An 18,845-nucleotide genomic window follows, 5' to 3' on the forward strand; every position below is an offset into this window, starting at 1 on the left:
AAGAGCTGCTGTAAACGTTGTGCGCTACCGGTATTATTAGTGTGGGGGATTTATCTTACCTAAACTTATTACGAAATCGTTATTATTAGACCTAGTAACCTGCAGAGGGGGAAAAAAAAACAATGGCGGCGGTATTGCCATTTCATGATTGTAATTTAGATTTCAGTCATTTCGTTAAGTGTGAGGTCTATTATATGTATTCCTTCGATTACATAAATGATATGTGGATGTTTAGTGCCGATGGAAGAAGGGTGTGTGCGAAGTGTGACTTGAATGAGGAACTGATGAATGCAAATATGAAATTGATGACAGAAAGTGTTAGTAACGATTGTGTCGCGAGTGCACGTTTGAAAGAGAAGAATGGTGAGAAAGAGAGGCGAAAAAATGTTAAAAAATCAGGAAAAAAGAAAAAGAGCGATTTGAAAACCGTAATGGATGTTAAAAGGGATGAAAGTGAGGCGAGAGTGGCAGAAAGAAACAAAATTGAGAGAACAAATGAAAGTAGAAATGGTGTGACGCAGAAATCACAAGTGAAAAAAATCGAAAGAATAAATGATAGCGAAAAAAGAATGAATGATGGCAAAAGTTGGGCGCATGTTGGACTGAAAGTACCAAAACAAAGAAAGATGAATGAGAGTAAAAGTGAGAAGAATGATAGTGAAAGTTGGACGTATGTTGGACCGAAAGTATGGAAACAAAGAAGGATGAATGAAAGGGAAAGTGAGAAGAGGGGGTCGAGAGTTAGAAAGTTAGAAAGATTTAATGATAGAGAGAATGTGTCGCAAGATTTGGAAATTGAATTGGATTGGATGAGGCAAGAAATGAAATGGATGCGGAATGAAATTAAGAGAATTCAGGTCAAAACTATTAAAATAAATCTTGATGGCATGAAAGAGTTAACGAAAGATGAGCGAGTGGCGTTGTATGGCGACTCCATTATTAAAGGTGTGCTAGAGGATAAAATGCACAAGGTATGTTTTCCAGGCGGTAAAATGAGTAGAGTGATTGAGAAATTGGATATGAGGTGGGAGCGAGCAAAAGAGTTAATTGTATTAATTGGTACAAATGATTTGAGAGAGAACAAAGAGCATGTCAGAATGAATGTCAGGAGGATGCTTGGAAAGATAAAAGAGAATAGTGTGACAGGAAAGATAGTCAGTGTGTTGCCTAGGTATGATTGTGGTGAAATGAGGCGGAGAGCAAGGATTATGAATGATATTCTGGTTGAAATGTGTGAGGAGATGGGAGTACAGTTTGTTAATGTGTGGAATGAGTTTGAGGGACGAAGTGAGCTGTATGGGAGCGATGGACTGCATTTGAGCGGTTATGGTGTGAGTCGCTTGGAGAGACTGCTGCTGAAAGGTAGAGAATGAATCAGATCGAGAGGGGAAGTGATGTGGAAGAGCAGGAGAGTAAGACAGGAGAGATTGAAGAAGTGGAAATGAATGGGGAAGTAAGTGGTATGAGTATAGAAAATGAGAGAATGGGTGTGCAAGAGGAGCAGAGAAACGGGGAGGCTCAGGGTGGACAAGGGTACACAGCTGAGAAAGGTGGATGCTCCAAGAGGAGGTGAGAGCATGTGTAGGCAGGAAAGAAATGGGATTACGGATGAAGAGGAAACAGTTGGAATTGAAAAGGGTTCTAAAATGAAGAAGCAGAAAGGGAAATGGCCCCAGTCCAGCATGGAGAGAGATCACATCGAGTGAGTGGTATCAGTGGAACTAGCTGTAGATCCAGAAATGAGCTGTCGTGTTTGTATACCAATGCTAGAAGTATAAGAAACAAGGCGGATGTAATGGTTGCAATAATTGCGTCTGTTCACCCAAAGATTGTCAGAATAAGTGAGACATGGTTAGATGAGGACGACATCCTTACAGGAATAGAGATGGAATGGTATGATATGTTTTGTGAGGATAGAAAGGGTAAAAAGGGAGGGAGAGTGCTATTGATGATAGAGAAAGAGTTATGTCCATACAAGGTAGAGATGCAAGAGGGAAATAGGGCCAGTGGTTTTGAGGCAATATGGTGTGAGATAGAGGTGAATAGAATCAAATACTTGGTGGGATGTTGTTATAGACCTGGTAATGTGGATGGTGGTGATAGTGAAATGTATAGTCAAATAAGCCAAGCAAATAAGAAAAGGGTGATCATTATGGGTGATTTTAATTATGGCAATATAGACTGGAATGAAGAGATAGCAACTGGAAGTAAAGAAAATGATTTTCTTGAGTTTTTGAGGGATAACTACCTCAAACAGTATGTAACAGACGGCACACGAGGATTAAGGGTCTTAGATTTGGTCATCTCATCAGAGGATGTAATTATAAATGAGGTGTCAAATCATCCACCAATTGGTGAAAGTGACCATGAGGTGATTACTTGGGTGGTTGCCAGCAGTGCAAGGACCCCTGTGAAAAAAGGGTATATGTGGAACTACAAGGGGGGGGGGGGTGATTATGAAAAGCTCAGGAGACAGCTTGCAGGTGTAGCATGGAATGAGGAGTTAGCTGGAAAAGAGATCAATGCAGCTTGGGGGATTTTCAAAAACTATTTAGTAGATGCAATGTCTAAATGTATTCCAAGGGTGAGAAGGTTAAATAAGGTAGTTGTGAGATGGGTGAATAAAGAGATTAAGCATGCGATACAGAGAAAAAGGGCATTGTGCAGGCAGCATAAGAGAAGTGGAAGTAACCAATTTCATGAGGTCTACAAAGACCAGGCAAGGAGGGTGACTTGGTTGGTGAGAGTAGCTAAACAGAGGTATGAACAGCAGTTAGCTAATGAAGCCAAAAAGAATCCTAGGGAGTTCTTTTGATATATAGCCAGCAAAAGAAAGAATGATTATGGAAGGATGACAGTGATTGGAGGAAATGGTATAAAGACAGCTGTTGCAGAATGTGTGGTGGAGATACTTAATGAGCAGTTCATAAAGATCTTTCAATCTTGTATATGTGACTTCATGGAGAAATTGAGAGCAGTTGATGATGGGGGAGGAGAGACTGACTGTAAGTGAACAAGAGGTGTTTGGGGAGTTGAGTAAACTAGATGTAAATAAGGCTGTGGGACTTGATAATATATCACCGCGTATGCTGAAGGAATGTGTCAGGGAGTTGACACCTGTCTTGACATATTTTTTTAATATGAGTCTTGCATTTGGTCAAGTTCCTAAAGAGTGGAAGGAGGGCAAGATTGTGCCACTTCATAAAGGAGTGATCGAACTCAAGCATTAAACTATAGGCCTATCTCTGTGTCAGGTGTGATTAAGTTGTTGGAGAAGCTTGTGAGAACTAGGATCCAGAGTTGGGGTTGACAACAATGGTATAATCTTTGATGGACAGCATGGATTTGTTAAAGGGAGGTCATGTTTTAGTGATCTACTTATTTATTACAATAAAGTGACAGCTTCCTTGGACAGAGGAGAAGGATACACAGTAATATACTTGGATTTCGCAAAGGCTTTTGATAGAGTACCTCATGATAAGTTGACAGTCAAACTAGAGCAGATGGGGTTGGATATTATATTCGTGCATTGGATTGGAGACTGGCTATCTGATAGGTATCAACAAGTTGTGTATGGGGGTGCAATATCCAGGAAAAGGAAAGTCATTAGTGGAGTGCCTCATTGGTCTGTTTTAGGGCTATTACTATTTAACTTGCATATTGATGATGTTAGCGAGGATTTGGATGGAGATATTCAGTTGTTTGCAGATGATGCAAAGTTGGGACGAACCATGAAGTGTAGTGAAGATTTTGTGGCCTTGCAAGAAGACTTGAATAAATTGAGTGATTGGGCAAGCAAATGGGGATGTGAGTTCAATGTTGCAAAACGTAAGGTTTTAAAATTTGGAAAACAAAGATGGGATGCAGAATTTATGCTTGGTGAGAATATATTGTTGGAGGTAGAGGAAATAAGAGATCTGGGGGTGATAGTGGATAAGGATCTAAAATTTAGGGGACACCGCCAAAATTGTGAAGACAACACAAAGGATTCTGGGAATGATGCGGAGGACACTGACGTGTAGAAGTAGGGAGATTCTTGTTCCATTGTATAAGGCTTTTGATTAGGCCACACATGGACTATTGTGCCCAGATTTGGTCACCAGGTTTTCAGAAGGATGGAGAGATGTTGGAAAGGGTCCAAAGGCGACTGACTAAGGTAGTTTCTGACCTCTGGAATGTTGAGTATGAGGAAAGATTGAGAAGATGTAATTTGCAGAGTCTGGTGGAGAGAAGGAAGAGGGGAGATATGATAGAGACCTACAAGTTGGTAAGGGGTTGTTATAAGATCAATGGTGAAGTTCTACAGAGAATAGTGGGAGATCAGGGGAGAACCAGAGGTCATCCCTGGAAACTGTATAAAGAGGGTGTGAGTAGGGGAGTGAGAGGCAGGTTTTTTTTGTGCAGAGTTGTGAATGATTTTAATGCCTTGCCTGAGAGTGTGGTGACTGCAAGGAGTTTGAGTGTGTTTAAGATACGGTATGATGAGATGTGTTTGTCATAAAAGGACCTCCCAAATGAGTCTTTGACTCCATGAGGTCTTGGGAAATAATAATAATAATAATAATAATAATTTGGAAAAGTAGCATAAGTTCACTGAAACACTCTTGATAGCTATTCTTCACATGTTGTAATAGTGATTTTTTTATAGTGATGCATTGTGTAACATTTGCATGTAAAGTGAATCAGTAGCTAGATAAATTCTTTCTTCCTGTTCACCAAGATTGGCTATCATTGATGGGCCAAATATAGAATCTTTAATGTAATTCTACTTCTTCAAAATAAAAAAAGGAATTTTGACAGTTCAGGTTTGAGGAATTTGGCAGCCACTACAAAAGTCTGTCAACATTGCTTTCCATTCCTCTCCTCTTGTTTTTCAAGTTGCAATAGTAACTATATTCAGTTAATCCTGTTTTGTTGTTTTTAAGAATGAAAAATTACAAAATGTTTTGTAATTTTTTTGTGGTTTTTATAAAAAAGTAATTTTTTTATGAATTCTCAATCATTTCTGCTTATTAAAAAAAAAAAAAAAAAAGCTGAGATATAAACAGAATTCACATGTTAAGAGTTTCACGAGAATTTGTTTTATTTGATTTGATGTCTTTCAGAGTTGCTTCATTTTCATTAGATTTTGTAAGATCTTGTTGAATTTTTAATGCCTTCTGGAATACATGATGATTTCCACATTCTGATTATTAAAAGGCTGTCCTGGATTTTATATTTGCATTAGCAGACCTTTCTCTGTAAAGTGCTTATATGAGGAATAAATGAAAAGTCCAGATCAGTAGTGGGAACAGTTGTGTCTTAATGTGACCTTGTTGACCATACATTTTAGTTGCATGTTTGCACTTTTTTACATGAGTCCTACTTACAGAAGGTTGCAAATGTACATTTAACGTAATGGATGGGAGCAAGATTATGTAATCCAGAAAGCCTGGTCTAGAGAGAGAGAGATGGAACTTTCTTCAAGCCACTTCATGTAAGCAGGGTGTTATTCTCACAACAGAAAACGGCTAAATTCTTCAATCACCTAAAGACATTCATTAGATAATAACTGTTTTTGGCTTTGCAGACTGTCCTGATTTCTCAAACATCCATGCTTGCATGAGGATTCAAATCCATAGCTTGTTGCTTTGATCATGGTACATTCTTCTCTATACTACCAGAACAGTCCTATTACCCAAAAGTCAGCAGTAATTTATACTACAAAGATTTAAAAAGTACATAAGTAGGTCAAGTGATTCAGGAAGCATTTTGAGTTTTTAAGTTTGATGAAATAAAAATTTTGAATTTCCTGCTGCAGCAGTGGAGGTTTCAGCTACAAATGAATGACTTTCTTTATATAATTCTGTATTAAACCATGCATTTTGGCAGCTATCCTGAAATAAAATAGATTTGCTATCAGAATAAAGTAACTGAAGTTTCACTTTTTGTAAGTCCATGTTTTTTTGTAATAAACGTTTCAAAGTTTAAAAAGCGTTTGTATATAGTACGATGTATAGAAGGAATTATTGTCAGACAGTTAAAATAAAATGAAAAAGGATAAGTTTTAGGAAGAATTTTTGTATAACAATTTTTTTGCTGCTTTATGTGATATTTATCTCAGCATACTAATTATCAGTACAGATCATTTATGTAATAAGTATAATTGAAATTATATTTATTGAAAGGGGTGCTTAAGGGTCAAAGCTGTATAACTGAGAGGAGACCTCCACATAGCCTTTAGAGGAATGCGGAGAACCGACCAGGGCTTCTGACCTAATGTCCAATCCTCATCTTCTCGTGGTGCACACTGTTGGGTATCTACTTGGATACTGAACGAATGAGGATGAGCTGGCAATTTGGAATTTAGCTGACCAAATTGTATTCTTATTAGTTCAACCAAAATAAAAAATGATGGTACGACATAACAAAATTCCATGCTGGCTGGGGTGTCATCCGGTTAAACAAGGTCCCCGTTGTTTTCGCCAGGGAACCAGGGCGAACAGCGAAAAGTCAGCTACTGGAACAAATCTGAAAACAAACCCCAACTCAACATCACCAGAGTTAAAGATCGGTACTATCAACATAAGAAGCCCGAATGGCAAAGAAATGGAGCTAGCTAATGAATTAGATAAGTACCAGATCGGCATAATAGGGGTGACTGAAATAAAAAAGATCAAAACTGGTGAGATCTTTCTGAGCAATAAATACAAAATGTTATATTCAGACAATGACAATCAAGGAAAAGAAGGAGTAGCCATTGTATTCAACACAAAATACGAGGCTGATCTTCTTGAATGGCAGTCAGTCTCAAGTAGAGTAATGTAGGCAAATATGAGAATGGGGAATTGGACAATGAGACTTATTTGTGCCTATGGTTGAACAGAAGGTTCTACTAAGGTAGAAGTGGAGGAATTTTTTGACTCTCTAGAGAAAGCTACTGACAATATGAAAAAGAAAAAGTTGGTCCTTATTGGGGATCTAAATAGCAGAGTAGGAAGTGATTGTCAGACATACAAAAATGTTTGGGGAAAATATGGAGAAAAGGGCAAAGCTAATAATAATGGCAAATATCTGTTGGATTTCTGCTCAGGACATGGACTGGTTATTACTAACACCATGTTCCAACATAAAAATGTGCACAAATTCACATGGAGAGAAGAGGCAAGGAATAAGAAAAGTCTCATTGACTATGTTATTGTTGATAGTGATGTTTTCTTCCTGGTGCAGGACACCAGAGTGTAGAGAGGATTTGAAGTTGGAAGTGATCACTATTTAGTCTTGAGCAGGATAAAATTGAATTTCATATTGAAAAGAATAACATGTAAGAAAGTTTTAAAGCGAATAAAAGTTGAGCAGCTCTCACATGTGAACTGTAGACTAAAATATACAAAGATTATTGAAGAAAAAATGAAAGAGTTTGAGAACAGGAACCAAACCTTGGAGATTCAGTGGTAAGCCTTGAAGAAAACTCTGATAGATTCAGCCAGAGAGGCATGTGGTGAATTTGTCTGCAAGGATAAAAAAATCAGAACTCCCTGGTGGACACAGGAAGTTAAAGAGGCAGTGAAGGAAAAGAAGAAGAAAGCATATCAAAAGTTCCTGGCAAATAAATCAGCTTGTGCTCTTAGAGAATACAGAGACAAATGCAAGAATGCTAAACACTGTGTAAAACTAGCTAAACAAAAGTCATGGGAGGACCTTGGCAAGAATATAGAAAATAAATATAAAGAAGGTGACAAAATATTCTGGAGGTTGTTGAAGAAGCTTAGGAATGGGGGAAAGAGTGCTGTAAAAGGAGTTAGAGATGATAAACGTGACATGAAAATTGGAGAAAAAGATATCCTTGAAGTATGGAGTAATTACTTTGAAAAACTGCTAAATGAAACAAGCAGCGATGACAGCACAGTGGTAAAATACACTGACCAGGCATGCAGTCAGGAATACATATCCATACTTGAAGTAGAAAAAGCCATTAGAGGCTTGAAATGTGGCAAGGCAGCAGGAGTAGATGATATTCGACCAGAAATGCAGAAGTATGGTGGTATAAGAATCTTACAGTGGCTAGAAATAGACAGAATCAACAAAGCTGGTATGGTAGGAAGTCAATTGAATAAATTCATATGGAATAAGAGAGAAATTAGTCAGAACACTGAATTAGCTGTATACAAGACAGTGTTCAAACCAGTTTGAACACTGCCTTGAAGTAAAACACATGACCAAAGACTAGAGACCGCAGATATGAGAGTCCTGAGAAAGATTAGAGGCATGAACAGATGGCATCAATGGCAATATCATATTAAAAACGGGATATTAGGAAAGAACTTGACATTGTCGGCATCCAGGAATGCAGAGCTAATCTCAGGTGGTATGGTCACTTAAACAGAATGGGCGAAGAAAGATTAGCAAAACAAGTGTTCTCTGCCAGGTTGGCAGCGAAACGACCCAGAGAAAGATCAAGATATAGGTGGATTGATACGGTACAAAGTGCCTTAGACGATAGAAATATAAGATCTGATAATGTTGGAGTCTTGACAAGTAACAGACTGATTTTGAGGAAAATTGTAGGTAGGAAGTTAGTAATGATGTAAATTTTTCATGTAGTACTATCATATCCTGTACACCCCTTGAGGGTACATGGCAGGAATTTGATGATGATGTATAATTGAAAAAGAAATTTTAAAAATCATAAATTGATATTTAAATTTCAATCACATATGTATGCACATTTAATTTGTAGGCTGCTTAAAGGTTAAAGCTAGGTAAATGAGAGGAAACCTCTGCATAGTCTTTAAAGAAATGTTCTGAACTGTCCTGGCTTCTGATCTAATGTCTAGTCCTTAACTTCTCTGCTATACTCTTTTAGTTGGGTACTTGTCTGGATGCTGAAAAATCATTTATCTCAAGTACAAAAGACCTAAATGTGTGTTGCTAGCTATTTGCCTTTGTCAAACTTAACAGAGGAGAGTAAGTCTTAAAATCTGAAATTTCCACTCTTACATGGACATATCTTTGTATATATATTATTATATTATTCATTTTAGATAAACTTTTTTTTTTGTTGTCTCCAGTTTCAGATAGTAAAAATAAGGCCCATTTTTATGAATATGTAAATATGTAAAGGAGAATATGTAAATGAATATCTATTTGGAGAATATGACAAAGCAGTATGAGCACGAAAAGTGCTATGTAGTGAATACAATTTCTTCTTTATTATGTCTCTGGACTTATCTTTATATAGCATCTTACAGGAAGTAGCAGAAAAGTAGGACATAAGCAATTGTTTTTCTGCTCTTCTGTGAAAATTTATAGAATAAATTTTGCCAACACACCCACTGCATCTCTAGTTCATCTATTACAATTTACTGAAAAGTACTTTACTTGGTACTTATGTATTTTGCTTCTTCTGTGCCAAGATGCATTAGTCTTCTCATCCCCCCCCCCTCTTGAACTTCAATAACCACCTTGTCATCTTTTATACAATGTGTATAATTTGATTGATAGGTTGTCTTGAATGTCACTATTAAATATGAAACCCTTGAAAATGCTTTTGCCATTACAACATTCATTCCCAAATGCTGTTTTACAGCATCTCACATCAGCACTTGTTTTACAAAATTCAATGCGAACACTTTGCTCATCTGAAGTTTATATCAACATGGAATGACAGTATTAAACATAAGTCGATAAATGCAATATCAATGGCAGAGGATTTATACATAACTGAGAAATTATACCATTCTTTCTCAGTGCATTTCTGAATTATATTACAATCTGAAAACTTTTAGATCACACTCAGAAAGTTTGTATGTGTTCATGCACACATATATATTGTACAAACTTTTGTGGCTATCTACCTCCTTCCCCTTTTTTTTTCTTCTTCTTCTTCTTCTTCTACAGCTTCTCCCACTTAAGTGGGGTCACTGTTTCTTATGAGTCTCCTCCACACCTTCCTGTCTTGGGCTGTCACCACATCCAAGTTCTTTATCTTCAAGTCCTCTTCTACCAGCTCCCTCCATCTCTTCTTTGGCCGCCCATGCTTCCGCCTTCCTTGCACATCCATCTGCATGACCCTTCTTCCCACATATTCGTCCTCCCTCCTCATCACATGACCAAACCATCTCAACCTTGCCTCCTGTATTTTCGCTCCTAAGTTTGTAACTTTCACTGTTCCCCTGACATAGTCATTTCTCAGATGATCCTTTCTGGTCACACCGCACATCCACCTAAGCATTCTCATCTCTGCTACTTCCATCCTGCTGATGTTATTTTTCCTTAGGGCCACAGTTTCTATAGCATATGTCATAGCTGGCCTCACTACTGACCTATAAATTTTGCCTTTCAGATTGATCGGCACCTTCTTATCGCATAACACTCCAGCCATCTCCCTCCAGTTCCTCCAACCCGCTTGTATCCTGCATCCCACTTCCACTGTTGAACCTAAGTATCTAAAGTCTCTCACCTTCCTGATGACATTTCCTTCCAGCTCCAGATCTGTCTCCTGGCCACCGCCCACTGCGCAACACATACAGGGTGTTCGGGATAAATTTGACATATTTATAATTAATTATATTTTTCCGTAAGTTACATGTATTAACACACACTTCTCTTCATTTAAAAGTTTGGACCCTTCTTCATTCATATACAAGATGTCAGAAAGGATGGATAGCTGGAACCCACCTGAATCATGGAAGAGAATAACTTGTATCATGATGATTCGTGCCCGCCATCAAAATAAGGATATTACGACTGCTGCCCAATGCTCCCTGAATACAGTAAAAACAATCAGGCATGAACTAGAGACTTGCAATGGTGACTACGAGGATGTAGCAAGAAGAAAGATCCCTAGCAGACGATCTGATTGCGTTCGTACAGCAGAATTCCTCGCAAATCTGCAGGAACAGGTGTTGAAGAACCCTGGCATTGGAATTCGGGCTTTGTTCGTGGAGTTGCTAACTGTAGTCAAGCCCTGGATAACAAGGGTAGCCAATGGTAGGCCGTATGTATGGCAGCAGGATTCGGCCCCTTGCCACACCTCTGGGAAAAGTCAAAAATGGTTGTCTGAAAATTTCTACGACTTCACCAGTCCAAATGTTTGGCCTCCAAACTCCCCAGACCTTAACCCCATGGATTATTTTGTATGGGGCGCAGTTGAAAAAGACACCAATCGCACTTCCAGTAATACAAAAGCCCAGTTAATGGATAAAATTAAAACAGTTTTTGCGGCCCTTCCCAGGGAGACTGTAGCATCAGCTTGTTCGAGGTTCCGAAGCAGAATTGAAGCTGTGATCGATGCTAATGGTGGTTATTTTGAGTAAATCTTGTTGATAGTATTGTAATTAACTCTGCCTGTAATGTTTTTTTTGTCAATTCATTAAATTTAATAGATACAAAGAAGATTTTCTTTTTCCTTACGAAACTGTCAAATTTATCCCGAACACCCTGTATACTCTGTCTTACTTCTGCTCAGTCTCATACCTCTCTCTTCCAGTACTTTTCTCCATCTTTCCAGTTTAGTTTCCGCTTCTTCTCTTGAATCTATACACAGCAAGATGTCATCTGCATACAACATTGTCCAAGGTGCATCTTCTCTCACCTCCTCTGTTACCACCTCCATCACAATATTAAACAGAAACGGACTTAATGCTGACCCTTGATGTAAGCCAACTGTTACTTGAAAACTTTCTGTCTGTCCCAAACAGGTCCGAACACTTGTCTTCACATTTCTGTACATTTCCCGCACCAACCTGACATATTTCTCCGGCACCTTCTTCTCCCTCAGACACCTCCAGACTTCTTGCCTTGGCACTCTATCGTATGCTTTCTCCAGATCAATAAATACCAGATGTAGCTCCCTTTGTTTCTCTCGATATTTTTCCATCATCTGTCGTAACCCAAAGATAGCATCTGTTGTTGATCTACCAGGCATGAAGCCAAATTGTTCCTTTGCAATCTCCACCTCCCTCAATCTACCATCAAGAACCCTTTCTAGGATCTTCATTGTGTGGGACATCAACTTTATTCCTCTGTAATTTTTACAGTCTTGTGCATCCCCTTTACCCTTGTAGATGGGAACAAGAGTACTCTCCCTCCATTCCTCGGGTATATTTTCCTGTTGGCAAACTTTCATGAACAGGTCCCACAGCAGGTCAATTCCCTCTTCCCCCAGTGCCTTCCATGCCTCCACTGGAATTCTGTTGGGGCCCACCGCTTTTCCATTCCTCATCCTCTTCATGGCCTCCGTCACTTCCATTCTACTGATGTTCTGCACCATCCCCTCAGAAGGCTGCCCATCTCCTCTGTGAGTTCTTGCATTTTCCTCATTCAAAAGTCCCTCAAAGTATATTTTCCATCTGTTTCTTATGTCCGCATCCCTCCATAATACTCTTCCTTCAGCATCTTTGATCTGCCTCACATGTAAGATGTCCTTAGCTGCTTTATTTCTACATTTCGCTAGTTGGTAAATTTTTCTCTGTCCTTCCTTTGTTTCTAATTGATCATACAGATCTTGATATGCCATGGCCTTCGCCTGTGCCACAACTCTCTTGGCTTCTTGCTTTCTCTCTTTGTACACCTCTCTGTCCTCTTCCACTCTTGACTCATCCCATCCATCCAAACCTATAGTACATTTGTACATTGAGTGAACTAACAGGCTAGATAATATATTTCACTATGACCACAAATGATATCCAAAATCTTAATATTTTATTTTGAAATCCTTTAATTAAAATACTCCTTAAGTAGTTTACATTATTGCATATAAAGAGCAATTATCATAAATGCTCTTCCTCCAAAATCTTTATAGTATTTTTTTTTTCAGAGTAAAAGTATTTAATTTTGTGGTGTTTGAGATAATCTAAATTTTTCTGTTTAGATATAACTGCACCTTGTATTAAAGATATGGATAACAAAAAGAAAAATTCTGATGAAGAAAGTGGACTTGATAGCTTAGACCTTGCACAACAATTAGAAGAAATTCCTCCTGACAAAAAAGTACTTCCACAAAGTACTCTTCTGAAATATCAGGATTTTCAGCATAATGTAAATAATAATTTATCAGATGGACCTTTGAATGTAGCTTCTGTTCATAGTTCTGCAGATAAATTTTGCATCCTGTGTAAAGAAAATCTGAGAGTGGGAATAGAAAATGAACCAGAAGAATTGGGATTTTTCAAAAAGCCACCTGTATTTAGAAATGATAGTGTTGACACTGGCAATGTCAGCTCTGGAGAAGAATATTTTGTTGCAAAACACCCAAATCCAGCACCTGAAACTTGGAAGAACCATTTATCAAATATTCCTCATTCAGCTTTATCACATCAGTTACGGAGTAAACGTGAAACTTGTATGAACTGCCAGAATGTTGAAGAAAAGTGTTTTCTGAGAAGATTCTCAGATATTGGCAGCAGAAGCCCAAAAATTTTGTCAGGTGAGCAGCTAACAGATTTGGAACATATAAACCGACGTTTTTCAGAAGATGGACTTCTAGCATCACCAAGAAAATTGCCCTCTTGTGATTTAAAAGCATCACTCCTAGAAACACATAGTGAAAATAAACATGGTGTACTTCATATGCAGAGAAATGGACCCGCTATTGGTGGAATATATTCCCAGGACAAAAAACGATGTACAAGACGTGTACCAACTTCTCTGCATTTAACTGAAAGAGCTTGCTATAGTTCATGTGAATCAGAAGTTGATACAACCTCACCAAATACTCCAACTAAGGTAATTATTATCTTATTTGCTAATCTTAATCTTTTAACTGTAAATACTGTATATTCAATGGATGGTGGATTCTTTATTTCTTTGAGTATTTTTATATATATCATCATCAAATTCCTGACATTTACCCTCAAGGGATGTACAGGATATGATAGTACTACATGAAAAATTTACATCATTACTAACCTCCTACCTACAATTTTCTGCCAAATCAATCTGTTACCTGCCAATCTAAAGCTCCTCAAACTAAATATGTAAGCAAGTTCCTTCTCACCCATCCATGGTACTAACATACTACAGATTACTCAAACTTATGAGATTATAAATAAAATAAAAAAAAGTAAGTTCCATCTGTACTAAAGCTGTGTTTCACCTTCAAAAGTTGGATTTCTTCCTAGCTTCTCCATAGATCATTTTTATCTCTATTATCTTCTGCTTGCATTTATCAGGTAGTGTCTTCTTCTGTGTTGAAGAACACTAAAAAAACACTGTTCTGGCTTGTAAGTTTTCCTTCCCCTCTTTCTGTTAGAATCTAAATGTTAGTATGCTTCACATCTTCTGGGGCATGATTTTACATTATGCACTGATTAAAAATGCAGAATGATGTACATTATTGTGCTTTAGTGCCTTTGAATTATTTACCTTTATATACTGAAATTGCTTCTGAAACTTGACTGAAATTTCTGTATATTAAAGTATTTTCACATGTATATTTATCAGAATATTTTAATAACGAATTCAGTCTGTTAAAACTTGAATAAAAAAAATTTTCATCTGGTAGAATTTCTTGCAGAAAACAGCTTGAATGATCGTTACACTTCATCTAACCTGTTTAAATTTTTCCCCCCCTTCATATCTCATCCAATATGTGAGTGCAGTATTGAATGATATTTACAGTCAACAGCATTTCAATAAAAATATTCATATTCAACATTTTTGTTGCATTTCCATCCTTGCTGAGATTTTATATAGGAATGACTTTTAATGGGATTATATTGATCAAGTGCATATAATAAACAACTATGTTATACCAACTAGTTTCACCAACTAAGGCTGTTGGCATCTTCAGGATACATAACTGATGTAAGGCACTAAAAAGTAAAAAAGTGTTACAAACTATTATCAACCGATTCCAATTATATTAAACAAAGAACAGAGCGCGTACAATACATGCATAGAGCGTGCATGATCTCACTTGTTATTATTTAGGAACGTACTATAGTTGGCACTGTAATTCAGTTCTGGGTTGAGAGGTCTAATAAGGGTCTTCCAGATCATGGGTAAGATTAGTCCTTGGTTCCTGTTAAGGCTTTGTATGCAGCGGGCAACTGTTGTGGCCTCTTTAAAAATTCGGGAGCAGAAGTCCTCCTCTATGTAAGGAATTGTGCTTCTATTCCACTCTATGGTATGGTTCGTTCTTGAGAAATGAAAAGCTAATCCTGATTTTTCTTCTCTGTTATTATTGACGTCAGCCATGTGTTCTTTTTGCCTAATTTCAAGGCTCCTTGAAGTTTGGCCGATGTAATTCAAGCCACACGAGCAGGGTATGTTATAAACTCCAGCATATTTGGAGAAAGGATGGCTATCTTTTGGAGATCTTAAGAATTGTCTAATCGTCTCTGTAGGTTTAAAGGCCACTCTTATTTTATGTGGTCTAAGGAGTCTTGCAATCTTATTGGAAACTGTCCCTAAGTAAGAAATGATGATGGTAGAAATATAACGTATATCATCTCGTTGTCTTTATCGGGGTTCAGAGAAAAGTATCTTGTGGATGAGTCTTCGAGGAAATCCATTCATGGTAAAGTTGGTCGATATCAGGGATAGTTCTTCCTGGAGGTCATGTTGATCTGTTGTAAGGAGAGAGGTACGGTTCTTCAGCATGTGTACAAAGTTTCTGAGAAATGTGGTGGCAGGAAGTGAAATGTAAATAACGTCCTGTATTGGTAGGGTTGCGGTAAGCTGAGAGGTTGATACCACATTCGAAAGCTTCCTAATTAAAGTGTCCAGAAATGATAATTGGTTATCTTTTTCAAGATAACCAATTCTAGAGTGAAATTGATTGTGTAGTGTAGAAAACCGGACCTATCTCTCATATGAGGAATGCAGCAGAGAGGTGCAGAATAGGACATGGTGGAGACACATGGTAGTCAATCTCCTGGAGGAAGAAAACACCTGACAGGACAGTGTAGAGAGTTGATTTTGTTGAGAAAGTCAAACAGGTCCTTTTTTGTGTGTTCCAAAACTTTTTTAACATGAGATTTTATATAGTTGTGTATTCAAAGTCATATATTATTATTATTATTATTATTATTACGAGAGACCTCCAGGGAGGTAGAGACTCATTAAGGGAGGCCACATTACTGTACCAGCTGTCATGGCTGTTCTTAAATTCATTCACGCTACCTGACTCACCACCCCCAATGGCAATCCTTTATAATTACACACCACTCTATGAGTGAAAAATCTAGCTCTCACCTCCTTCTTAACATCCTTCATTCTCAACTTCCAAGAATGCCCTCTCATTCTTTCTCTCCATAAAAGGAAAAATTCTTTCTACTCGTATCCTGTGTGACCCTTTCAGAAATTTGTAAGTCTCATTCATATCACCCCTCTCTCTTCTTTTGACTAGTGTCTGCAGCCTATAAATTCTTAATTTGTCTTCATAATCTGTATTCCACATTCCTGATATCACCTTTAGCACTTTCATTTGTACTCTCTCCACAGTATAAGTATTGCCACAGAAACCAAGAGATCAGACCTGTGCATGATAGTCCAAGTAAGGTTGTACTAAGGCTTTGTAAAGAGGCAAAATGACTTCCTTATTCTTACATATCAAGGTTCATTTTAGCATTGCAATTATCCTCTGAGACAGTATTTGCAATTTTTTCTATATGGCCCTTGAACTTGAGCTTTCATCATCAAATTCCTGATATATATCCTCAAGGGGTGTACAGGATATGATAGTACTACATGAAAAATTTACATCATTACTAACTTCCTATCTACAATTTTTCTCCAAATCAGTCTGTTACTTGTCAAGACCCCAATATTATCATTATCAGATCTTATATTTCTATGGTCTAAGGCACATTGTACCATATCAATCCACCTATATCTTGGTCTTCCTCTGGGTCATTTTCCTGCCAACCTGGAAGAGAACGTTTGTTTTGCTAATCTTTCCTCGCCTATTCTGTTTAAGTGACCATACCACCTGAGATCAGCTCTGCTAACGCATTCCTGGATGCTGACAATGTCAAGTTCTTTCCTAATATCCTCATTTTTAATATGATATTGCCATTGATGCCATCTGATCATGCCCCTATCTTTCTCAGGACTCTCATATCTGCAGTCTGTAGTCTTTGGTCAAGTGTTTTACTTCTGACCTAGCTCTCAGATCCAAATGAAAATTGGTTTGAATACTGTCTTGTATGCAGCTAATATAGTGTTTTGGCTAATTTCTCTCTTATTCCATATAAATTTATTCAATTGACTTCCCACCGTACCAGCTTTGCTGATTCTGTTGTCTATTTCCATATTTAATTTACTGTCTTCACTAAAAATTGTGCCTAAGTAGCTGAAATGTTTTACTTATTCTATAGGTTCTCCATTCACAATGCAGTTGATATTTTCAATGTTTCTGCCTATTTTCATTGTCTTTGTCTTTTTAATGCTGACCTTCATACCATATCTATTACAACAGTTATTCACTTTAGTCAGGGAATCTTGCAGACTTGTAGCGGATTTATTTAGAAGTATAAACATCATCCGCATAAAGCAAAGAGCTGAGATTATTATCTCCAATTTTGATATCAGGTTTAATATCACTTTCCTTCATAACATGATCCATATAGATAATGAATAACAGAGGGGATAATTTACATCCTTATCTGACACCAGATTTAACATTAAACCACCTTCTTGTACTTCCTTCAATTCTAACTGCTGACATACAACTCAAATAAAGACTAAGTATTGCTTGATATAATGCCCATTGACACCATATAACTGTAGCGTTTCAAATAGTTTCTCTCTCTTGGCACCTTGTCATATGCCTTTCCCAGATCTACAAAACTTAAATACAGATCTTTGTTATGTTCCCATGATTTCTCAACTATCTGTGATGAAGTGAAATCTGATCCTGACAGCCTCTATTTGGCCTGAATCCAGCTTGTTCTTCACCAAGCTTCCCTTTCACAATCCTTACCAAACGTTTCTAATTTATGCTTGCATATTTCTTACCAGGAACACTCAGTAGAGAAATACCTCTCTAATTCTGGCATTCAGATTTATTTCCCTTTTTTATATATGAGTACTATTAAAGCTCTACTCCAATCATCTGGAATTTATCCCTCTGACCAGGCCTTCTGAATATGAAGTGCAGCCACTGTAAGACTGTTATATCTCCATATTTAAGCATTTCTGGTCAAATATCATCTAACCCTGCTGCCTATCCACGTTTCAGGCTTTTGATGGCATTTTCTACTTCAAGTATGGATAGGTATTCCTCACTGCATTCCTGGTCAGTGTTTTTTACCACTGTGCTGTCATCACTTGTTCCATTTAACAGTTTTTCAAAGTAATTACTCCATACCTCAAGGATGTCTTTTTCACCTGTTTTCATGTCACCTTTATCATCTCAAATTCCATTTACAGCACTCTTTCCTCCATTTCTGAGCTTCAACAACCTCCAGAATATCTTCCCACCTTCTTGATATTTATTTTCTATTACCGAAGTCCGAAGTCTTCCCATGACTTTTGTGTAGCTAGTTTTACTCAGTGTTTAGCTTTCTTACATGTGTCTCAAATGCAAGCTGACTTATTTGCCAGGAACTTGTGATATGCTTTACTTTTTTCCTTCACTGCCTCTTTAAGTTTCCTGTGTCCACCATGAAGTTCTACTTTTTCTATCCTTGCAGACAACCTCACCCCATGCCTCTCTGGCTGAATCAAAGTGTTTTCTTCAGAGCTTGCCATTGAATCTTCAAGGATTGATTCCTGTTCTCAAACTCTTTCATTTTTTCTTAAATAATGTTTGTATATTTTAGTCTACAGTTCACATCTGAGAGCTGCTCAATTTTTATTTGCTTTAGAACTTTCTTATATGTTCTTCTTTTCAATATGAAATTCAATTTTAACCTGCT

At 37.6% G+C, this 18,845-nt stretch overlaps 1 protein-coding gene across 5 annotated transcripts in view; it reads left to right on the forward strand.

The window, feature by feature from the left end:
• The window catches only part of phtf (putative homeodomain transcription factor), a 291,193-nt gene that overhangs the window by 100,104 nt on the left and 172,244 nt on the right, over nucleotides 1-18,845 (forward strand). For all 5 annotated transcript variants that reach the window (XM_090407495.1, XM_090407494.1, XM_090407497.1 and 2 more), the window contains one exon: nucleotides 12,854-13,707. In XM_090407495.1, the coding sequence (XP_090263621.1) occupies nucleotides 12,854-13,707 (854 nt within the window). The remainder of the gene's footprint in view (nucleotides 1-12,853; nucleotides 13,708-18,845) is intronic.

This window comes from Typopeltis vanoorti, chromosome 17, assembly GCF_054136105.1.
Source record: "Typopeltis vanoorti isolate ZY-2024b chromosome 17, IOZ_Tvanoo_1.0, whole genome shotgun sequence".
In the NCBI taxonomy this organism is placed as follows: Eukaryota; Metazoa; Arthropoda; class Arachnida; order Uropygi; family Thelyphonidae; genus Typopeltis; species Typopeltis vanoorti.